Source organism: Hemitrygon akajei, chromosome 7 (genome assembly GCF_048418815.1).
Source record: "Hemitrygon akajei chromosome 7, sHemAka1.3, whole genome shotgun sequence".
Lineage (NCBI taxonomy): Eukaryota > Metazoa > Chordata > Chondrichthyes > Myliobatiformes > Dasyatidae > Hemitrygon > Hemitrygon akajei.
The window spans coordinates 28,837,847-28,863,098 of record NC_133130.1 but is presented as its reverse complement, the minus strand read 5'-3'; the positions used below and the strand labels follow the sequence as shown (position 1 = coordinate 28,863,098).

Sequence of the window (25,252 nt, the reverse complement as noted above, 5' to 3'; positions counted from 1 at the left end):
TCATTATTTTTCAAAACATCTTTGCTTTACAGAATTCTTTTACATTTGCCTAAGACTTTTGCACAGTACTGTGAGTATGGGTCAGGATATCGAGGTTAGATTCCTGGCTTTTCTTGTCAACGTGGCTATGGTCTCTCTTATCTACACCTCAGTAAACAGGCTTAACAGCATCCATGACTTTACATTGTCAAAGTTTCAGACCGGAGGTTTTGCTGTTTTGGTGTCAGGGAAGCATAAACACTGTCTTGGAACAGCCTTTTTTTGAGAATGGACATTGTTCTCCCATTAAGGCAGGAGGTGCCAAGGAGATACATGCAACATCTGAGATGCCCTGAAAGACTAAGTCCAATGTCAAATCATTGAATATTTTACTGCTGAGCCAAGCAATGCTTTAAATAAATTATTTTTCCACACAGTGTGGGTAATGATATCAGCTGAAAGCTATCATTTATTACCAACATCGAAATTGTTTCTGACAGAGTATTTGGTAAGGAATTACAAATCATATACAATAGTTGTCTGCAGTCTCTAAGCCAGCAGTTCTCAACTTGTGGTCCACGGACCCCTTGATCAATGGATTTGGTCCATGGCAAAAAGAAAGGTTGAGAACCCCTGCACCCAGATTGAGTAAAGAAGACAGATTCCCTTTCCTCGACATCTGCAAATCAACGTTTTTCTTTAACAAGAATCCAGGAGTTTCAAGGTTACCTTTACCTATACTAAATATTTTTTTTTAAAAATTCAGGTCAATAATCTAGATCTCTGTCTGTTGTTCCTCAAAGTTAACTATGCTGCTCCAATGCCCACTATTAAATTCACATCACATTGAGCAAAGCGCAATTCCCTTGAGTGTGAATTTTAGTGAAATTTTATTTAAACTAAGTTCATTAAGCCAAATATTTGTTTTTTATCTTCTTCATTTGCTTCGAATCCCCAGAATATAGTTGGGCTGCCTTTTTGGGAGAATGATATCTAGCCTTTTGTTTATTTCATTAATGAACATGTTTCAGCATTTTAAATTTTGGCTTATAATTAACTTCTTTTCTTCAGTGTGTACTATCTGACTTAACTGGAGTCTAACGGACAGGAAAAAGCACCAGGAACACAGACTGATTTGATACACGATCATTGTTACTGAAGATATCCATACCCTGTAGAATACTGTATATGTCACATAATTATAGGTTAAACAGGAAAAACAGCAAGCCAGTAAAACCAATCAAGGTGAACTACAATACTGAATTAAAAGTCTAGATTAGCGTATAGTACTTGCTGCAAAGGCTCCAAGAAAAATCCTTGCAATCTGGGTCAGTCTACAATTAAATGGAGGGTTCATTTTTGAATTCCTTAAATTAAACTAAGGCACACAGTGGCTTTTATAGTGCCCATTTAATGCTAGGCTACCATGGTCTTCAAGGCCTCCTCCAACTTGTCCTTTCCTCATGGTTTCTCAGCCAATGTTCACATTTGTGAAGTCACTGAAAGAATCCTCGGTTCCTATGGACACAAGGTCAGCAGCTTTCAAGGATAAATATAAGCTGCAACTCAGCTGGTAGCAAACCCATGTTACATAATCAGAAGCTGATGAGATGACAGACCCATTTCAGAGATTTAGATGCAAAATCCGGGCTGATATTTTTGGGCATCTCACTGTACAAGAGGAAATTTTTAATTAACCCAGTCTTGTCACTTTTGTTTTCCTCTATTTATAGCTTCAAGTTAAATACCATACACAAAAAGCGATAAGAATAATAGACCTGCATTGTTTCCATCACATCCTTACATTTAAATAGTAGGTTAACAACAGCAAATTCTGTTTGGATCCTGTAATGTGACATTAAAAGTTTGCAAGCGTGTGATTAAAATTTATGGTCAACTTCAAACCTTTTCATGGTTACTCCAACATGTAATAGGTTATTTAAAACTTCAATAATCAACTTTTCATGGATCCTGCAATGTGAACTTGATTTCTAAAACCTTTAAGTAACATGATATAAAGATATTAATTCAATCTGTTAATCTGGTAGCCATATTGTGGATTTGTCTGTCCAAAAATCCTCCTGACTATATTACATCTAACTGGATGGTCATCCATCTTTACTTCCTGGCCTCCCTTAAATAAATATCATCATCCTGCTCTCCCTTCCAATTATATAATTTCCCTCCATAATGTAACCATATATGCCTCTTTATTTACTGAAAACCACTGCTCCCACTTCATATCTTCCTTGTCTCCTTTCCTCTCCTAAGTCATAATTCATTTGTCTCCTAACACATTTCAATCCCTTCAATCAGTTCTGCTTTTCTAAAGCATTCCGAAAAAAATATAAACCATGTCCTGTATGCAGTATCCCTCCCCAAGCTTTTTCCAACTATTCTATGAATTTTAACATGCTTAATCACATCATTTTTTTCCCAGTGACTCTCCATTTTCAGTCCTTCAACAGGCCTGCATTCATTGGATTCACTTGACTAGATAACAATAGCCTACGCATCTCCAACAGTGACTTTGCTTCAGGCACCATCAACATATCTCTCCGAGAATATTCTTCATCAACTTGCTTTTCTTCTGCAATTGGCTCCTTGACAGCCTCTTCTGAAGAAATGGATGGGGTTGCTCCTGGAAAATAATAGCAGCCACTTCTCTTACTTTTACCAATCCTTCGGTGTTCAATACCAAAATTCAATCCTGAATGTCCTATGATTTTCTCCTGTTAAACAGATTCCCATGATTACTAGCATAGCTCAGCTGCCTTGCTAATGATTCCATTCCCTCCTTTGTTTTTTTTTTCCGCTGGTTGGCCCAGATTATTTGTAAACTCAGAACCTAATTTCATATCAGACTGAGCTTCCACATCCACACCTTTTCCAGCATAAAAATTCAGTCTGTGGTCAGGAACACATGGGAGTCAGCAACATGTGTAGATCTGCAGCCAGAGTTGGTATTTGGAATGATTGTAAAACAGGATAAAATATACATAAAAACTGTCCCATCTATGGAGAGGGTGATTACTGCATGGATTTACAGCCTTAGTGTTATTATCAGCAGCCTGAGTGGTGCAATATACCCATTTTTTTAATCCCTGGTAAGTCTGTTCCTCTATCCCTCATGAATAACTAAGACTTAGTGTACTGTAGTTCTCAAGTAGCCCCCCATCACTGATTAAATTCAACTCATCCAAGATTTGGCTGACAGTATCTGTTCCAGCATTCAGTTCCACTCTCCCATTAAACCCTGTTCCCTGCACCTTTGAGTTTAATATTCTTATTCTCACTTTCATATCCCAATTTGCCCCAGCTTAGCAGCAAACAAAGAGCTGGAGGAACTCCGTGGACAAGCAGCATCAGTGGTGGGAAAAAAATTGTCAATTCATCAGAATGGCTTTGACCCAAAGTATCCAAGTCATGGGATTTTAAACACTTCACCATTAACTCAACAACTTGCATTCATACAGTACGTCTAATATCATCATCATGCTCTAAGACTTACATCAATCTGTCCTGCAAAGAAACGTTTCATTTTTTATATTAGTTGACGTGCACTTGACAGGCCTTTGCAAAAGACGCAAGACATTACATCATTCCTACTCTGTTCAACGTTGTGCTCTTTCAGTTTCCACACAATCTCAGCGGACTGTTAGCTTGTGTCCCGTAATCACCTGCGCTGTTCTTCTCCATGCTCTCCTGATGGAACCGTAAGACATTCATCCATGTGTCCATGTGGTAACCTCAGCACATCCCCTCCCTTTAAATATCCTGATGGAAAATGATTTAAACCAAGACTTAGCATGAGTGTTTGTTCACGGAAAGAGAAGTAGACAGGCAGACATATGAATTAACATTTGTGCTTGGTTTGAGTTACATGCAATATGCTATGTGTCTAGGGTTCAAAATGATATCACAGCAGTGAAAAATTACTTTTACTTAAAAAGGGAGTTTCACAATATTTTGCTGTGACCAAGCTTTAGTGATATTTCTAAATGGACATTAAACCCATGAACACTACCCCACTACTTCTTTATTTCTGTTTATTTTACACTGTTTTATTTTGACTTAATTACTTAATGGATATTTTGTGTATATACTTAAGGTAATTCAGTTTTTTTCTCTGTACTGTTGCCATAAAGTTGACAAACTTCACAACATATGCCAGTGATATTAAATCTGATTCTGATTCTGATATGCAAGCAGTATCCAGCATTTTCGCTCCAGTTCTCAGGTTGTTGGCCATCTGAAATCTGCCATCACTCCTTTAGACAATGTATAATAGATAAGGAGCAATTTTCCAGTGATGGACATACTGCATACATGGGCCATCTCTTTGCTCGACGTTTCTCTCCACAATAATGCTGCTTGAAATGCTGAATGCTCCCAGTCTGTTCTGTTTCAAATTTCCAGCATCTGCCATTACTTGCTTCATCTCATAGCTCATGGCTCCTATTGAGCTGCCATATGAGGGCATGCTTAGACGAGGGGTTCCCCACCTGGTGTCTACAGACTCCCTCGGTTAACGGTAAGGGTCCGTGGCGCAAAAAGTTTGGGAAGCCCTGGCTTAGAGGAGACACAAGATGAGCCGGTAGATGTCTCAAATTGTACACTCTCACCAAGGGCAATCATGACAGATGTAAGCTCTACAGTGCAGGTACGCACCAGAAAGAAGGAAATAAAGAGATAATGTTTCCTCTGTCACTTTATTATCTGATGGATGATGTGAGCATTGCAGGTGGTGGTTGGTTATATAGCTAACTGTGATAATGTAGGGCATGTGTGCAATGAAGAGAGCACGTTTAGAATAATGCTCAGCAATAAAATGGCACAATTATGGCCTTAATGAAAGATCCAACCTGTTATTGACATGTTGGTTTTGCTGCCAGTCTCTTCCAGTTTGCTTCCCTCTCCATCTGCCTTTCGCTGGTTCTCAGGGTGCAGGGTTTCTGCCCAGTGGGGTGCAGGGTTTCACCGAAACTGGTTATTTTCAACCTATTTCTGGCAATACACTTTCTACCCTGTTAACTTGTCAACTGTTAGGTGGTTACCTGCCTAATAAGGTTTCAGGTTCTGTTTAGCAATTTTAATGGTCTGTAAAAGTGACAACGTTTGAAATAATGCTGACACCGTGAATTAAAGGAATGGAAGCTGCTGGCAGTTTATTGCAATATCACATTCCTGTGGACCAATATCACTGGAACAAAAACTTTACCTTCATTTACATGATTCTGAGTTAGTGTTTGGGACCTTTTCAGAAAATGGAGGCTGCAACCTTCTCATTGTCTTCTCAGGGGAATCAGAACAAAACTGTAATCAAAGCCAGTCATTCTTTGGTACTTTTGCATCAAGAATGTTACTTGCCATTTCTCAGTCCATGCTTGTATGTTATCTAGGTCTAGTTGCACGCAGGCCTGAACTGCCTCATTGCTGAGGAGTTATGTATCAGGAGCGGCCATCCCTGCTTTGGAAGTTATGATGAAAGGTAAGTTACTGACGAAGCAGTTGAAAATACGAAGCTGCTCTGAGGAATGCCTCCAGTAATGGCCTGAACCTGGGACGACTGACATCCTGCAATCATAACCATCTTCGTTTGTGCAAGATGCAACTCCAACACTGGAGTGTGAACCCCTTGATGCCCACTGACTTCCATTTATCCAGAACTCCTTGTTGTCCCAACTAGTCAAACAGACTCAGAGTGATACAGCATGGAAACAGGCCCTTTGGCTCATCTGGTCAATGCCAACTACAGCCTTCTCCATGCTCGACCCATTTGCACACGTTTGCTCACACTCCCCCAAGACCTTCTCTTCAAATGCCTCTTCAATTTTGCCTTCACCATTTCCCCTAGCAGCTCATTCCAAATATTCACTACACTCTGTGTAAAGAAGTTACCTCGGAGGTCTCTTAAATCTCGCCTTTCTTATCTTTTATCTGTGACCCCTGGTTTTAGACTCCCCAACTCTGGGAAGAAGCTTATAACCATCTATCATATCCATACACCCTATCATTTTATGAACTTCTATGAGGTCACCTCTCATAGTCCCGCGCTCCACGGAATATAGATCCAATGTGGCCAACATCTCCCTATAACTCAGTCCCGCTAGACCTTGATGTCAGGGGCAGTAAGTCTCATCTCACCTTTAGAATTTAATTATTTGGTCAATGAGTGGAGCAAGACAATGATGTGGTTATCCTAGTTATTCCAAAACCGGGCATCAGTCAGGAGGCTTAGTCTTGCTCGATCGCACTGGATGAAAGCTTTCATCACTTTGGTAGGACCAACCAGGTTAGGTCTTACACAATGAGTGGCAGGGCACCGAAAACAAAGGGATCTGGGAATGCAGGTCCATAATTCATTGGAAGTGGTGCCACAGGTAGACAGGGTCATTAAGCAAGCTTTTTGCCACACTGGCCTTCATAAATCAAAGTATTGAGTACAGGAGATGGGATGTTATGTTGAAGTTGTACAAGACGTTGGTGAGGCCTAATTTGGAGTACTGTGTGCAGTTTTGGTCACCTACCTACAGGAAAGAAGTAAATAAGTTCAAAAGAGTACAGGGAAAGCTTACAAGGATTTTGCCGGGTCTGGATGAATTGAGTTATAAGGAAAGATTGAATAGGTTCGGACTTTATTCCTTGGAACATAGAAGCCCTAATAGAGATATACAAAATTATGAGTGTAAATGCAAGCAGACTTTTTCCTCTGAGTTTGGGAGGGACGATAATTAGAGGTCATAGGTTAAGAGTGAAAGGTGAAAAGTTTAAGGAAATGCAAGGGGAAACTTCTTCACTCAGAGAGTCATGGGAGTGTGGAACAAGCTGCATGCATGCAAACTCGATTTCAACACTTAAGTTTGGATAGGGGTATGGAGGGCTATGGTCCCAGTGCAGGTCAATGGGAGGAGGCAGTTTAAATGGTTCGGCACAAACTAGATGGGCGGAAGGGCCTGTTTCTGTGTTGTACTTTCTATGACTCTATAACATTACGAATGGAAGCAGACATGGGGTATCAAATGCCAGTCTCTTCAGACATGCTCAGGTCAGTAAGTACAGTCTGAGATGATGATTCTGGGGTTAAATTTAAGTGGATACTAACACTGGAATATAAGTGGTGGATCTGGGTTCAATTGTACCTTTTAAGAGAAGTTTTGATACATACGTGGATAAGAGGGGTTTGGAGGGATTTGGTCCAGGTGCAGGTAGGGACTAGGCAGAGGAGGAAGCAAGTATGGATTGGATGGGCCAAAAGACCTTTTTCTGCCCTGTAGTGCTCTATAATTCTATAACCTGTGATGACAGTGTTTCTACTCTACCTCTTTTTGGCCAAATGCTCCCTCTTCCTCCAAATCTTTGAGAGCCAGATAAGACTGGGCGACATGCTTCAGGCTCGGTGTTATATGAATGACTGTGAAAGAACTCCTGCCTCGAAAGGATTTACTAGGAGGGAACAAAATGTCAGAGGTGATGCAGAAACAACAGTCAAACAAGGAAACAAAAGTCACTTTCAGGTGACAGCTGGACCCAGCTTTAAGAGTTAAAGTTTAGTAACAAACAGTCAGGCAATCATGAGGCATCTGTTCCACTTGAACACTGTATAAAATGAACAGCCCACAGAACATGGGGATTTCCTTGTAGGAAGAGCTATTATTTGCATCGAGTATGTAGATGGGAGAAAATGATTCATACTTAACCAGCATGGTTTGTCAATCAGCATTAAAAAACAGACGCTGAAATTTGGAAGTAATGATGCAAGACCACCCCCTCATCTCCCACTGAGAAAGCTGGAGTGGAATCCTAAAGGAGGCGTCAGTAATGGCCTTCCTTTCATCATAGCATCAAAAGCACAGATGTACGATCACTTGCATCTTCTAAGCAAATGGCCATAAGACCATAAGACATTGGAGCAAACCCAGCCTGCTTCCAGCAAGACTTGGAAAACAATCAGACATATACAGAGAAATAGCAAATAGCACTTTTACCCAAGAAGTAACAGGCAAAGACGATTATGCATATGGTCACTTGCCAAAAGCAATGACCTCTACCGTGAAGAAAGACAAGATAGCAGGTGCATGGAAAATTACTGTTCATATTGCCTTCCAGGCAATGTTCCCTCTAGGGTGAGTGCATGTGTGCCCGTGCACACATCTTTTGTTACTAGCACACAAAGGGATTTAAACTTCACACAACAGGTTGCTACCCTCTGCCTCGTTGGCATGGTAATTATATCTCACAATTCCAAACAGTCTGATGTGGATGGTGTTGGCAATGTGGAATTTGTGATGATTTGTCTGCAGGTTTTAGAAATGGCTTGTTTATACTGTTTTCACCGGAGAAATTATTGATTCACTATGTCGAATTCCAAAGAAGCAAAGGGCGTGAAGTGCAAAAGAACTGCTAGTTTAGTTAAAGTGGTATGGCTTAATAAAACAGTAGAAAATGCTACACCGAAAGCTCATGAGGTCAGGAGCATGCTATGAGAAATATTTATGTACAATACAGAAACTGGTCTTTTCTGCGTGTTTTGTTGCAATGCAAAAGCAAATCACATATGGATGGTGTGCAAAAGCTCCGGCAAGAAAATCTTTCATTACCCACTATAGGCCTGCTTCATATGCTTTGTGAGAGTGCAGATGAACGAGAGCAAAAATGATCAAACCCAAAAGAGATCAAGGTTCTTACTGACAGTGTTTTGCTACCTGTTAAAATGAATACCTCTACATATAAAATTCAATGCGCTCATATTGTTGTCATTGGGCAAAAATTGCACAGCACAAGATTTTTGTGCACACTCATTACAAATTAGAGGGAATACTGACTCAGTGTCACACAGCATCACAACTTGAACATCTACCACAAGACCTTTAAGGAGAGACTGCAGTGAAGATTCAAAAGATTGGTCAGTGGGATAATCGGTTATTAACTGTGGAGAAATTGTGCAAGCGTGGCACTTTTCTCTAGAGTTTGGAAGGAGATGACCTTATTGAAACATACAAACAACAGGGAGGACGTTTCACCAGTTTGAGGAACATCAAATTAAGAGACTCAAATAAGGGAAAGATCATTGAAAATGGAAAAAAGAAGGCAGTGGATCTTTGGAATTTTCTACCCTATTAGACCTTTGAATGCTCACTTTTTCGGTGAATTTAAATCAAGGGTTGATAGATACAAGACATTCTACAGATGCTGGAAATCTTGAGAAACATACACAAAATGCTGGAGGACTTCAGCAGGTCTGGCAGCATCTACCGAGGGAAACGAACGGTCAACATTTCAGGCCAAGACCCTTCATCAGGATATGATGAAAAATCCCAGGCCGAAATGTCAGCTGTTTATTTCCATCCACAGATGATATCTGAACTACTGAGTTCTAGGAAGTTAATTGATTTCTCGTTATCAGTAGAATCAAACAACAGTGCAGAAAACTGGTGTTGAGGTAAAAGATCAGATGTTCTTATTGAATGGCGGACAGGTTTAAGTCTTGAATGGCCTACTCTTGCTTCTTTTTTCATTTATCAAATCTTTGACTCAAAATTTGGTTATATCATTATGCAACAAAGGATTAGGTCTTTACTGTTCAAGAGTGATTGGGATCAAGCAGGAAAGTCTAGCAGAAGCCATAAACAGACTAATCATGATCTCACTAAGTCCTGAATAGGAAAGAGAGGGCTGTACAGCCAAGCAATGCTGCTGCATTTATGTTCCTTCTGCCCCTCATTACTGGAATATCGAAAACAGGGGTTCCCAAACGGGGATCCACAGACCCCTTGGATAATGGTAAGGCTCCATGGCATAAAAAAGGTTGGGAACCCCTGCAATAAAAACTGGGAATTTGGGGTGCATATCTAAGCTGAAGTTCTTGGTAAGGTGTTCATCAGTTAAGAGTTTCTTTTAATAGTAAATAACTCTGTTACTGATCTGGTACATTTCTGCTTGGTCATGTCTGGTATGGTGCATGACGTAGTGGGAATTGCAAAAAGGACAGTGAGACAGAAAAGAAATTGGTGAAATAAACTGAAATTCTGGCCATCGATTAAAAACAATATAAAGGAAAGAATTGCTCTAAAACCATCGGAGAGTGGTGTTATTTCACGGTGCAATGTGTATGTGAGGTATTTTGGCAGGTTGTAAATATAACGACACTATTGCAGCATTGTTACTACAGGAGGGGAGGGGGGGGGGGAAATTGAACCAATCTTACCTTGCGCCACTTCACTTCCAGAGCAAATTGGAGCAACACTCCAGAGGGTTTGCTGAAATGCGGCATCAACATGTAATGTGCTATAGCCATATGACAAATGCTGCAAGAGAACAGATCAGCTCAGCATCATCTCAAGACTGCAGGCTAAGCTTAAGTACATTTGTAAAAAAACTGCCCAGTTCAGACGTGGCATCCCCTCAAGACATTCAAAGTGTAAACACTACGGCCTTCAAAGGTGCTTCAAGAATTTATTCTATCATCATTTAATAAGACAAGTAGATGAAGATTTTCTTAAATATATTTGAACATTAGTTCAAAGTCCACTTTAAATAACATTAGTGGATTCAGCCAACATTGCATCATGTCTTCTAGATACATAGAAAAGTAAGCATTTTTACATAAATCGCAGCCACACATTTCAGATATTGCATAAAGACATTACATCAATCCTGATCAAGTGTTTCAGGTTACCCATCATATTTGTTCTGAAATTCTCTGTCTGTGAGCGGGGTTAAACATGCTAGTCAGTCACAACTGAGCACTGCATTTCCTCTCCAAAGTTCACTCCATTCTGGATGTGAACTACGACATGCTGAAATATCAATCTAGCATGTATGGTGCCAGCAATGAATCTGTCAACCTCTGGACTTTTTTCACGTCTGAAATCTAACAATTAAGATGTGAGCAAGTTTCTGACAAAATTGCAAAATAACTAATTCCCAAACATTAATGGGACTTTATTTCTCTTTTTACTGCCAGTTTCCCTCCAGTACTGTCAAACCTCCCCACACCACCCTTACTTTCTCTCTTTTCGTTCTCTGGCCCCTGGCATATTATCACCAAAAGAGTAGACGTGCTCCATGTGAAGCCTCTCCATCATAAGGTATTCTTAACAGAAGCCTCCAATTCCTATCTTAATCCTCACATCAACATCCATAAACAATGGGAGTGGAAATTCTGGATGGTAAGGCTTTCATCAACTTTAGGTTTAGGACTTAAAGCTTCGCTGTCAATCAAAAGTAGCTAAGAGCTTAAGACAACTGAATCTTTATAATGGCTCGCAACACAGAAGCTTAACCAGCAGACATTTTTTTTTTGTTTGAAAGCATATTTAAACATCGTCCATGTCCTATGGAAACTTAAGTTGGACTAAACATCTTACGTACGAAAAGGAATGTAAATGAACTTGGTTTGACTTTGCTTGATTTCTGCTAATTCAGCCTAATCAGAGAATGAAAATCATGGTATGCTTCCTTGCAAGCACTGAAAAGTGATCAGTGAAACGTTTTACTCACCAGGTACCGCTCTGAGGAAATGCTGACTAAAATAAGGTCATCTCCAACACGCACTTTTTCTCCTTCTGAGCGTTGTTTAGAGGCTGGATGTATGGTCCACCAGCAGGCCTCCCCTACACAAACAGGAGTGTTAAAACAATGCTCCCTGCAGCACACGTTCATTTTCCATATGGGTGCCACAGGTATAAAGTGAAACTTTGAAACACAGACCGAGTTCTGGGTTCAAAGACATAAGCTGACCCTTTAATAGTGCGGCTCATGAAGTAAATACATCTGCCTTTTGATTATAAACTTTGCATTGCTGTTGACGCAACGCTCATTTTAAGTCTGAAACCTTTCACAGCGCAAGTTCTGTTGTCTTTCAACTTTTGGAAGGTGCCAAAATTTTGAATTCCACTGTATAAGTGTCTCCTTTCATTTTGAGTCCTTGTGGAGGTGAATATTTCAGATTGAGAAATGTAACCCTTGGAATCACAACTTCTGCAACAAAAGCTTGACACCATTTAGAATCAACACGGCATGAGAGACATTCTTCAGCTGGCCGTACACTGAGGGTCTGCCTCCACTTCCTTCAGCACCACTGCAGTCTGAACAATTCCACAGGGAAGAGGCCGTCCTGTCATACACCATGTGCCTGTTTCCGGATTTTAAACCTGATTGCCTTTGGGGGAACACACATACTTTGACCTGAAACAAGCTGACTGAGGGGCAAAAACAATGGATGAAAACATGTTGGAGGCCACAGGCCAGTGTAATCACTGAGCCCAGGTGAGCGGGGAGACAGTGTGAAACACCTCCAGTCCTGAAGATCACTGCATGGTTGTGGCTTCCTCCGCAGTAAGTACTAGCACTAGTTTATTCGGTTTTAATTATTTATTGACAGTTAAACATGATTTAATTAAATGTCATCTTCTCTTAATATTTTAAAATACTTTAAACACAGGTAGTTGAATAGCGAAGGGATATTTCAAATTAGTTAAACAACATTTGATTCCCTAAGGCCCAGTCATCGACGCTCACCTCTCAGGTGTGGTGTGATAGTTTTGTCTTTCAAATCCAGGCTCTTCTATGTCCAATACAAGTTGCCTCATGCACACACATCCAATAATAACCCAAATGAAGGTTAGGCTTTGCTGTGAGCCTGCTGTATCCACTTTCCTCCCACCAACTCATGTGCTGCACTACTGGCAGGGCTAGCAAAACAAGTCAACCTGTCACATGAAGGAGGGAAACAAATCCCATGTTCGCTTGTCTAACCAAAGAAAGAGTAATACTTCCTTTAAACATACCAGTTGTGTCTTCCTGCAATCCGACATCAAAGGCCAATTTGTCTGTTGAAGATCGAGATGTGGACAAACAAGAAAGATACTTGGAAACAAAAGGCAGGACAGCAATGGGTTAAAATCTCAGACTGGCGACAGTTTACATGAGAACGGTAGCAAACAGCAGGTCACTGATGAGGAATTTTCAAGCTTTCTAAATCAGTTCAAGCCACTAACTGCAAATTAGCAATAAAAACAGAGAATACTAGAAATAATCAGCAGGCCAGATGAAATCACTAGAGGGAAAAACGGAAGGAACATCCAAGATCATCGGACCCAAAGTGTTAACTCCATATCTCTTACCACAAATGCTGCCTTACTCAAGTATTTTCTGTTTTATTTTGCTATCTAAACATATTGTTGTAGGTGTTCTGCAAAGCATGTTATAGTTTTTCACAGTTAAATATTCTCAAGGGATCTAGAAATAAATCTCAAAGTCCTTGGAGTCCCTTGTCCACATCAAACAGTCAGGGACCAATTCAGTAAATGTTTGCTGCAAAGGATAATTGGTAATTTGGATGTTTTCTATTACGCTATGAACAAATGTCAGATTAGATCTACTTTCTTCTATATGAGCACCACAATAATAAAAAATTTGAATTCCATTTGTGAATTTGGGCGTAAAATAGTTCACAAAAGTTAGTAACTTACCATTCCACTGTACGAGTGCCTGAGCAATACTGCATGTCCATACAGGAGTGTCCGATGACCGCCGCCCTGCGCTGTCTGTTAAGTAAATGATGATAATGTTAAGGGTTTTACAGCAAATAAAGCACAAGGCACTCTACTATGTGTTAGTCTCTGATGAATTATTTGTTCTTTTAAACACTCTGCAGACAGGAAAGCAAACAGAATTCTGCATCGTGGTACTAAATCCAGCAGAGGGTAAATCAAAGGAGCTCACTCTAACTGTATATTGCCCCTCTAAAGCAGAGGGTACCCAACATGGAGTCCACAAACCCCTCAGTTAATGGCAGGGTTCCATGGCATAAAAAAGATTAGGAAGTCCTGCTTTAAAGACTTAACTTAGGGGAAACTAAATACATGCATGGGAGGATTTAAAGTTTCTGCTGATTGGCTTGTTGAAGGGGATCTGGAGGGAGATGTTTCATATGGACCAATTGGAGTTAATAGTAAATTTCTGTGCTTTACTCTCAATGTAATTCAGTGTAAATCTAAACTGGTGCGCAGGCTTCTCGGGCAAAGCTCCTGCCAAAAGTCCACACCTGAGCATCACGACAAATGGGCAACTTCCAAGATAATCAGACTCTCCCTGAGAGTTGTTTGAATAATCTGATTTCTTGCAGCCTCTCACTGTCCCTCTTCCTTCTGCGTGTAAATGCCGTAAAGTCGATTTTCCAGTGTGAAGGCCACTGGAACGTCCTGTGATCACAGCCCAACGATGCCCTCAAAATATACTGTAATCCCTTGCAAGATTAATGTAAGTATAATAGACTCTCTAATTTATTCATCACATGCACATCAAAGCAAACAAGAAGGCTCTACCACAGGTTGTTAAAACTGCCCAATGCATCCTGTCAGATGTGGGAATTCAGGCTACCTGACACGACTACATCTGCCGGAAGTGCATCCATCTTCAGTGGCTGACTAACCAGGTCTAGGAGATGGAGCTGGAGTTGAATGTACTCAGGGTCATTCGGGAGGCTGAAGATATTATTGACGAGACTTTCGAAGAGGCGATCTCACCCAGACTGCAGGCTTCTGACAGCACCTGGGTGGCTACCAGGAGAGGTAAGGAGATTAAGAAGTTGGTGATGGGTTCCCCTCAGAAACAAATATACCCCTTTGGACACTGCTGGGGGAGATGAACCAGCAGATCACAGCAGCAGCTGCCAGGCTGGTGGCACCCTGGCCGGCTCGGAGCCCCAAAAGGCAAGGGTAAAGTCAGGTAGTGCAGTAGTGAAGGGGACTCAATAATTAGGAAGACAGAAAGGAGATTCTGTGGCTGCAAATGAGATGGTGTGTTGCCTCCCGGGTGCTAGGGTCCATGACGTATCAGAACTGCTTCAGGATATTCTCAAGGGGGAAATGGAACAGCCAGAGTTCATGGTGCATATTGGCACCAATGACATAGGCAGAAAAAGGGAAGAGCTCCTACGCAGTGAGTATATACAGTTAGGAAAGAGGCTGAAGAGAAGGGCAGCAGAGGTTATAGACCCTGTGGCACAGGCTAGGAATGGGGTGATAGCACATATGAATGAGTGGCCGTGGAGATGGTGCAGGGTACAGGGTTTTAAGTTCTTCGGCCATTAGAACCTTTTCTGTGGAAGGGAGGGGGTGACCTGCACAAGAGTTGCACCTGAACTGGAGGGGGACCTATATCCTGGCCGGAGGTTTGCTGATCCTAGTCAGAAGAGCTTAAACTGGTCTTGCAGTTGGGACAGATAGTTTGAAATGTCCACAGTTCAATGCTAAAAGAACTTAGAGCATGGATCAGTACATAGAACTACAATGTTGTGGCCATTACTGAAACTTGGTTGAGAGAGGGGCAGTAGTGGGTGATTAATGTACCAGGTTTTCGAAGTTTTAAAAAAGAAAGAGGAGGAGGTGGTGTTGCACTTCGAAGCAGGGATAATATCACAGCTGCACCCAGAGACATAATGGAGGGTTCAGACACCAAGTCCATTTGGGTAGAACTCAGGAATAGGAAGGGTGTAATCACATTGATGGAACTACAGAACGTGCTCCCCCACCCCCAAAAGCCACCGGGATATCGAAGAACAGGTATGTAATCAGATTAAGGAAATGTGCAAAAATAATAGAGTTGCTGTCATGGGAATTCCAACTTCCCTAATATAAACTGGGACCTTCTTAATGTAAGGGATTTAGATGGGGCTGAGTTTGTTAAGTGCACCCAGGAACGTTTCTTAAATCAATATGTGGATGATCGAATGAGAGGAGGGGTCACACTGGACCTGGTGTTGGGTAATGAGCCTGGCCAGGTGACTGACCTTTCCGTGGATGAACAGTTAGGGAACACTGACCCCATCTCCTTATCTTTCAGGATTGCTATAGATAAGGATAGGTATGATCCTTGTGGGAGAGTTTTAAATTGGAATATGGAGAATCATGAGGTCATTAGGAAAGAACTAAGAAGTGTTAATTGGGAACACCTTTTCTCTGGCAAGTCCATATGAGAACAGACATGTGGAGAAAGTTTGAAGATGAACTACAAGATCAAGTACAAGAAAAGTATGCTCCTGTGAGAAGGAAGTATGGGGATTGAGAGATAAGAGAAACTTGGATGTCCAGAGAGGTGATGAATTTAACCAAGAAGGAACAGTATGTAAATCTTTGGAAGTCAGGATCAAATGAAGCACATGAGGAGTATAAACAAGCCAGAAAAGAACTAAAGAAGGGAATTAGGAAAGTGGCAGGGGGGAGAGACACATGAAATGTCCTTGGCAGGTAGGATTAAGATGAATCCCAAATTATTCTATACATACATTAAGAGTAAAAGGATAACTAGGGAGAGGGTGGGACCACGCAAGGATAAAGGGGGTAACATTTGCTTGGGTGCAGAGAATGTGAGTGAGGTACTTAATGAGTACTTTGCTTCAGTATTTACCAAGGAAAAGGATATGGAGGACCAGGAGATCAGTACTGAGTGCATGAATATGTTCAGGCATTTAGAGGTCAAGGCGGAGGAAGTGTGGGGCCTCCTAAGGAGTATTAAGGTGGATAAGTCCCCAACGCCTGATGGGATTTACCATGGGATATTGAATGAGGCAAGAGATTGCTGGGCCTTTGACCAGTATCCTCGTGCCCTCTCCAGCCACAGGTGAGGTCCTGGGGTATTGGTGAGTAGCTAATTTAAGAAGACAACAAGGGAAAACCCTGGGGACTATAGACCAGTGAGACCCATGTCGGTTGTAGGGAAATTGCTGGAGAAAATTCTTCGGCATGGGATATATGAGCATTTAGAAATAAATAGCCAAATTAGAGAGAGCCATTATGGCTTTCTGCATGTCAGGTCATGTCTTGACAACATGATTGAGTGTTTTGACAATGCGATGAGAGAGACTGATGAGGGTAAGGCAGTGGATATTGTTTACATGGATTTCACAAGGTGTTTGATAAAGTCCCTCATGGAAGGCTAATTCAGAAGATTAAGATGCATGGGATCTGCAGAAAATTGGGCATTTAGATTCAGAACTGGCTTGTACATAGAAGACAGAAGGTAGGGGTTGAAGGGACTTATTGTAGCTGAAGGTCTGTAATTAGTGGAGTTCATAGTGCTGGGACCTCTGCTGTTTGTGATGTATATAAATGACCTGGATGAAAATGTAGATGAGAGGGAAGGTAAACTTGCAGATGATACCAAGATTGGTGGGGCTGTACATAGTCTAGAAGGTTGGCAAAGAACACAGTGTGATATAAACCAGTTGCAGATATGGATGGAGAATGGCAAGTGGAGTTTAACTCAGATAAATGTGAGGTGTTGCACCTCAATCGGGCAAATGCAAGGAGACAGAACAGTGTTAAGAGCAAGGTCCTTAACAAAGTTGCTAAGCAAAGAAACCTTGGGATAGAAGTTCATAGCTCGTTGAAAGTGGCTGCACAGGTTGGTAAGGTGGTTAAGAAGGCCTTTCTTTCATTGGGCGAGGCATTGAGTTCAAAAGACAGGTTATGTTACAACTTTATAAAACTATGGTTAGGCCACATCTGGAGTATTGCATACAGTTCTGGTTGCTCAATAATAAGGGGGACATTGCGGCTTTGGAGGGAGTACAGAAGAGGTTCACCAGGATGCTACCTGGTTTAGTGTGCGTGTACTATTGTGAGAGGCTGAATAAACCTGGGTTGTTTTCTCTGGAGCGTCAGAGGCTGAGGGGAGATCCGATAGAGGTTTATAAGATTTTGAGAGGCATAGATAGAGTAACTGAGAGAATCTGTTTCCCAGGGTTGAAATATCTAATTTCAGAGGGCATGCATTGAAGGTGAGAGGGGTTCAATGTGGATGTGAGGGGTAAGTTTCTTACTCAGAGAATCCTGGATGCCTGGAATGCACTGTCTGGTACAGTGGTTGAAGCAAATACATTAGAGGTGTTTAAGAGATGTTTGGCTAAGCACTTGGATATAAAGAGGATGGAGGGATATAGACATGGTGTAGGGAGGAGGGATTAGTATTTTAGTGCTTTTGATTTCCTTGTAGCTGGTTGTCCTGTTCCTGAGAGCTACATGCCTCAATGACCTGGAGATCTATGTTGTCTGTAGTCAGGGCTTTATGCTTTGGCTCTTGGTAGAGTCACCCACGCCAAGCAGGTCAAAGGGTGATCCATTGATCATCCAGGTTCAGGGGTTCAGCTCACGGCTAATAACCCAATCGGGTAAAAAAAAATTGTTACGGAAACAGCAACAAAGAATTCTTCTGCATCAGAGTGTAACAGTATTCCCTAGTCTCCACCTGGGACTTGTATGAGTCTATTAGTGAACATCGAGAGGAAGCTACTGACACGGTGAATGCAGCCAGAGATGGAGGAGCTTCAATACTGACCTAAACGCCAGCAGCGTAACCGACAGTAAGTAATTACATTAAACAATCTTGAATCTTGAATACATATCATGAAATGCATCATTTATGTTAAAACCTCTGTGGAAATAATTCTAGTCAAACCTTCACCACAACCTGCATGCCTTTAATGGAGTACCACAGGGTCTTGGAAAATAGCACTATTTGTCAAAGTGCAGAAAGAAAACAAGATGGCCTGTCCTGATATTTAGGTTGGATGATATAATCGCAACATACAGCCCCAAAACAATTTTTGTCCTAGATAAATCCAAATTTCTTTTCATACCTTTCTAAATACTGTATATTAAAAACACAATCCTGAAGAAAGGAGCAATATTTAGAGACTAAACAGAGCTGATGGCACTAACATTGCAAAGGGATTTCCTGCCTTCCACTGCAACTACGGCTGCATCTCAGAAACACACAGTGGGAAACAAGATACTGCTGTTTAAGGTATTCCTCCAGATGCTGGATTGCCAAAACGAACTAGAAAACCAATCACTTAAAATTCCCCCAACAAAGGACAACACGGATTTCAATCCAAAAGTAAAACAAAAAAGAGGTCAGCTTTTAAAAGTATAATTATAAATAGTGGTGAATCTTACTGCCCTGTGTGAATGTATCAGCTAGCTCAATGCTTTACTTCAGAGATTACTGACTATATTTTACAGTGTATGCTACTACCCAAGGGTCAAGCTAGCAGGGTAGTTAATTGACTGGTGCAACAATCAGGAGCCAGAATCACTGATCCAGAGACATTAGTTTGAATATTACGATAGCCACTGAGGAATTCAAATTCAGAATTAAATAAATCTGAGGTTAAAAAGATAGCCTTAGCAAAAGTGATCAAGAATCAAGGGAACACGAGGAAATCTGCAGATGCTGGAAATACAAACAACAACACACACAAAATGCTGGTAGAACACAGCAGGCTAGGCAGCATCATGGGAATATAGCTTCAAAGTAACTATTAGAAGCAACACACACAAAATGCTAGAGGAACTCAGCCGATCGGGCAGCATCTATGGAAATGAATAAACAGTCGACATTTCAGGTAGAGTCCTTTCTTCAGGACTGGAAAGGAAGGGGAAGATGCCATACAAAGGTAGGGGGAGGGGAAGGAGGATAGTTAGAAGGTGGTAGGTGAAGCCAGGTGAGTACGAAAGGTAAAGGGCTAGAGTGAAAGGAATTTAATAGGAGAGGACAGTGGACGATAGAAGAAAGGGAAGGAGGTGGGGGACCCAAGGGGAGGTGCTAGGCATGTGAGAAGAGGTAAGAGGCAAGAGTGGGGAATAGAAGAAGAGGGGAGGAGGAGGGATTTTTTTTTACCAGAGGAGAAATAGATACTTATGCTGTCAGGTAGGAGGCTGCCCAGACGGAATATAAGGTGTTGGTCCTCCACCCTGAGGGAGGCCTCATGGTGGCACAAGAGGAGGCCATGGACTGACATGTCGGAGCAGGAATAGAAATTGGAATTAATATGTTTGCCCATGGGGAAGTTCCGCTTTTAGCAGTTGGAGCGGAGGTGCTCAACGAAGCGGTCCCCCAATTTACGATGGGTCTCACCAAAGTAGAGGAGGCCAAATCGGGAGCACCAGATACAGTAGGTGACTCCAGCAGATTCACAGGTGAAGTGTTGCTTCACCTGGAAGGACTGCTTGGGGCCCTGAATGGAGGTGAGGAAGGAGGTGAATGAGCGGGTGTAGTACTTGGGCCGTTTGCAGGAAAGTGCCAGGAGGGAGATTAGTGGGAAGGGACAAATGGACAAGGGAATCACATATGGAAGCAATTCATGTTATAAGCGGGTGTGGGGGAGAGGTAAAGATGCATTTGGTGGCCGGATCCCTTCGGAGATGGTGGAAGTTGCCGAGAATGGTGTGTTGGATGTGGAGGCTTTTGGGAGTGGTAACTCTTGTAAGGATTGGAGGGTAAATAAGGAAAAATCTTTTCCTCACTCAGGTAGTAGTAGGAGTCTATAACTAATTTACTAAATTGGTATTGGTAAGTTGGTTATTATTGTCACATGTAGCAAGGTAAAAGGTTAGTAGTGGTAGCAGACTTGGTGAATTATAAAAATGTAGAAAAAAACTTGCACGTGTACTCAAATATGTGACTAACAGGACCACAGGAATGAGGTTGCATAGTGTTGGCTGGTTAGTTCTTTGGTTAACTGAGCTGAACACAATGGCCCAAGAGGCCACAATCTGTGACATAAATTTTCTGTGGTTCTGTGAAAACACTGAATTGTCATAAACACATACATTGTTCCTAAACCACCTTCAGAGAAGGAAATTTGTCACCTTCACCTAAAGTGGACCCACAGTAATGTGGCTGGCTGTCAACCACATTATGAAATGGGACTCGGTATAGATGACAGTCTCAGCCTTGCCAATCATATTCACGAATAGTGAGTGTATAAGCTATGAAAAATAATGCGTGCCATTCCTGATCATGAAGACAACTGATAACTGATTATTTAAAGTCATATACTGTAGCTCTAAACAGAAAATCTCAATAAACTCCTTGTTAAGTGGAAATTACAATATTCACGGTCAAGCAAAAAAATAGCAAATTAATCCAGCTCTCCAATCTAATCCAGCTAACCTTACAATGATCTCAACAAGTCTAATTTATTGAGATGCTCCATCTCACACAGTTGTTTTGCTTCAGATGAAACAATGTAGGAAGGTCTTAAATCTCTGGAAAGATGCAAGAATTTATTTGGATGTTGCCTAGCATTAAAGTGCACAAAATTATGAAGAGCATTAATAGTGAGGAACTCTAACCATACCAGAAACATCCAAAACCAGAGGGGATAAGTTTAAGGTGGGGAATAAGAGAGTTAGGGAGGATGAGGATTTTTTTTCTCATCCAGAGGGTAGTTGGAAACTTGAATATACTGCCTGAGAAAGTGATGGAGGCATGCGCTCTCACAACATATATATGGACAAGTAATCGCATCACAAAGGTTTAGAAGGCATTGGATCAAGTGCTGGGGAATGGAATTAGCATAGTTAGGCAGAATGATAATTATGACTGGCCTAAGGATGTCTTTCTGTGCTATAAAGCCATACAGTCATACAGCATGGAAACAGACCTTTCAGCCCAACTGACCCATACTAACCCGACATTCACATCTAAGCAGTGGGACTCTAAAACAACAAGTGAAGAAGCTAATTGCTCCACTACTTCTCAATGCATCTAAGTGTGCTACCACTCAATGTTTCCTAGACTAACACTCTGCATATCAATTTATAATTTAACCTGGTACAGGGCTCAAGCTCAGTTAGAATTTACTGTTATCTGACCACATATACTGTAGTCCCTTTGTGTTCATTTCAATTTGAACTACAGGTAAGTAATTTGTAAGTCAGACCAAATGAATCAGCATTGCAATTCTGTATTTCAATGATATGAAAAAGCAGTTTGCAAAATAACATATAATGGATCATAACACTACTTCATTGATTTTTATGTAGGAGACTTACTGAAAAGGAAAATTGTATGATGTGCATCTGGATAAGCTACGCAGCAAAAAAATCACTGCACTGGTAATGTACATTGCTGGTGGCATATGTTTGGTTGATTTAATTCTCTGACACTAGAATGAACATGCATAAGATATGCACAAACTGAGCAGCTTGAGGTTGGCATTGTTTCAAATCCTGCATTTCCTGAGTAAGCCACCTTGATTTTAGCATTACTCTGGCAAAACTCCCCTTCTCAGAGGTGGTGGTCTGTCCTCCTTCTGAAAAGTGAACAAACAGCATCACCTCTATTTATCAGAACAATGATCCATCATTTTCAAACTGAGGAACACACAAAGCACTAGAAGAACTCAGCAGGTCAGACATCATCTGTGGAAGGAAGTTAATGTTTCAGGTTGAGACTCTACATCTAAACTGTTTTGCTTCTCCATTTGATCATGGCTAATTTACTTACCCTCTCAACTCCATTCCCCTGCCTTCTCCTCATAACTTTTGACATCCTTATCAACCAAGAACGTATCAACCTCCACTTTAAGTATACCCAATGACTTGGCCCATACAGTTGTCTATGACATTAAATTCCAGGGATTCAAGAAATCTCTGTTCTGAAGGGTCATTCTTCTATTCTGAAGCTGCGCCCTCTGGTCCTAATCTTTCACCCTATTGGAAATATCTTCTCCACAGCCTCTCTATCTAGGCCTTTCAATATTCAGAAAGTTCCATTGAGATCCCCCCTCATTCTTCTAATTTCCAGTGAGTACAGGCCCAAAGGCATCAAATGCTTCTCAAAAGGTAACTCCTTCATTTCTGTGATCATTCTCGTAACCCTCCTCTAGACACTCCCCAACTCCAGCACATCCTTTCCTAGATACAGGCCCAAACACCACTCACAATACACCAAATGTGATAAGCATTTCATCCTTGCTTTTATAGTCTAGTCCTCTCAAAATGAAATCTCACATTGCATTTCTCTTCCTTACCACTCAATCAACTGCAAGTTAACCTTTCAGGAAATCCTGCACTAGGGCTCCCCTGTCCATTTTCATCTCTAATTTTTTAATTTGCTCCCCGTTTAGAAAATAGCCTGCTCTTTTATTCCTTCCACCACAGTGCATGACCACACACTTCCATATACCGTATTCTGTCTGGCACAACATTGCCCATTTTCCTAATATGTATATGTCCTGTCACACCTCTTCCTCAACACTACCTGCCCCTCCACCTATCTTCAGGGAGCACTAGGAAAGAATCGACCAGTTTTTTTATTGCAGATATGAAAATTAAAAGTAAAATAAATATCAATGAGATTTTGAAACAATGATCTTATGTAATCTTTCAAAATAATGACTATATTCCCAGGAGTTTAAACCATCAGATCAAAGTTATCTATTGTACACAACACATGAACGATAAAGAAAGGTTCAAATATAGAAGTGAAGAGTACTGAATGCACTTTTGTGTCATGCCTTGGTGCAGTTATTTCCTGTATTTTCTTCCCCTTCTCTGTGGCAGCTAAATTTAAGTGGCACAGTCAGAAGATACTGTAGCAAGTGCTTCAAATTGCTACAGACCTTGAGCTCATTAACCGGTCAGATAAACAACTGCCAAAATGAGCGTAGTCTGGACTGCGTAACATTCAGTCCTTTGTCTCTGTAATTAAGCCCAGCTTCCCATCCAAGTAATTCAAGATCCCAGAACATCAGTTGAAAAAGGGAATTTTCTTGAGTGTCAACAATTTTTCCAAATAAAAGATTAGTAAGTTAAAGCATTCCAAACACCAGGCTGTGCCCAAACTTGAGGGACAGGCAGATAACCTGTCACAGGACTCTAACTATTGCCCAGCTTTCTCTTTGCAGCAGGGAGTCACACAGTGGTCGAGACAATGAGGCTTTCACCTTCTGAAAATCACCCACTGACAAAGCTGAGATCTGGCTGTCACCATGTAGGAAAAGTATCATGATATAGCTCCATTAAACTCCAGACAATGTACTGCCATCTTATTTGTCTCGGTTTACAAATAAGCACACAAATTAGGATCAGGAGTAGGCCACTCAGTCCCTCAAACCCACTGCATCATTCAATAAAATCCTGGCCAATTTAAATGTAAACTTGACTCTTCAATCCCTCCACCACACCCTCCCACCATCATCACAGGCAATCTCTGCCCTTTGTTCACCTAGAATTTATCTACCTCTACCTTAAATATATTCCAAGGGTTTACTATAAAAGACTCACATATCTCTAAGGAAAAAAATTCCAACTCATCTTTGTCTTAAATGGGTGACTCCTTATTTTTAACAATGTTCAATATTCTCCTATTATACTTTTCTTGTGTTATTTATTTATCTTGTAATTCATAGTAATTTCATGTGTTTGCATTGTACTACTGCTGCAAAACAACAGATTTGACATTATATTAAAAATGGTAATAAAATTGATTCTTTTCCAATAAAAATAAATGTCTTCACCACATCAACCCTGTCAAGAGCCTCCAGGATGTTATAAGCTTCGATCAAGTCTCATGTTCTTCTAATTTCAGCAGGTTTCTCAGCTTTTCTTATTTTTCATCTACTGGTCTAATAAATCTTCACCCAACTGCTTCTGTTAGCATCTTTCCTTAAATACAATACCAATACTTATCACAACATTCCAGAAACAGTCTTACCAATCCACTAAAAAATTGAAGATTCCCTTTTATGGCAAAACACACAAAATGCTGGAGGAACTCAGCAGGTCAGGCTGCATCTATGGAAGTGAATAAATAGTCGATGTGTTGGGCCGAGGTCCTTCATCAGGTCTCATGTTTGTGATTCTTGTGTTTGTGATTTTCTCGGGTTTGTGTTTATGATTCCCTTTTATATTGAATTTGCCCCAACAATGAATTCCAAAATTCATTTAAATTTCCTAATTGCATGCGACTCATGCATTCAGACACTCAAATCCCCTTGCAACTCAGATCTCTTTAACCCCCCATCATTTAAATAAATGGCAGAGGGGGAATCTTCAAATATTCTCTTTTAGGACTACAACAGTTGAAATCCACAGTCACTGTCATGAGTACTTCAGTAAGCAACCTTGTTTTAAGACATTTTAAAAACTCTACTAATCCTCAAAATCAACATATCCCACAGACAGACTCGGGTTGTGAGCGCAGTTCCCCTTTAAGAAAACAGAAGAAGGGAAGGTGCACTGGTCTATGGGTACAATTAAAATGCAAAGACTTTAGGTGCCAACTCCCGACTATCCTGCTGGTGAATTTACAGTCCCTGGAAAATAAAACTGAAGACCTCAGGGCAAGATTACAGTACCAGAGGGACATCAGCACTTCTCTTTCTTTCCAGTCCAGATGAAGGGTCTCAGCCTGAAACATCGACTGTTTACTCTTTTCTATAGATGCTGCCTGGCCTGCTGAGCTCCTCCACACCTCC

At 41.1% G+C, this 25,252-nt stretch overlaps 1 protein-coding gene across 2 annotated transcripts in view; it reads right to left on the bottom strand.

The window, feature by feature from the left end:
- The window catches only part of ryr2a (ryanodine receptor 2a (cardiac)), a 727,422-nt gene that overhangs the window by 440,755 nt on the left and 261,415 nt on the right, over positions 1–25,252 (bottom strand). For both annotated transcript variants that reach the window (XM_073050574.1, XM_073050575.1), the window contains exons 4-8: positions 13,455–13,525; positions 12,771–12,849; positions 11,482–11,594; positions 10,187–10,286; positions 3,660–3,756 (exon numbers count right to left, since the gene is read on the bottom strand). In XM_073050574.1, the coding sequence (XP_072906675.1) occupies positions 3,660–3,756; positions 10,187–10,286; positions 11,482–11,594; positions 12,771–12,849; positions 13,455–13,525 (460 nt within the window). The remainder of the gene's footprint in view (positions 1–3,659; positions 3,757–10,186; positions 10,287–11,481; positions 11,595–12,770; positions 12,850–13,454; positions 13,526–25,252) is intronic.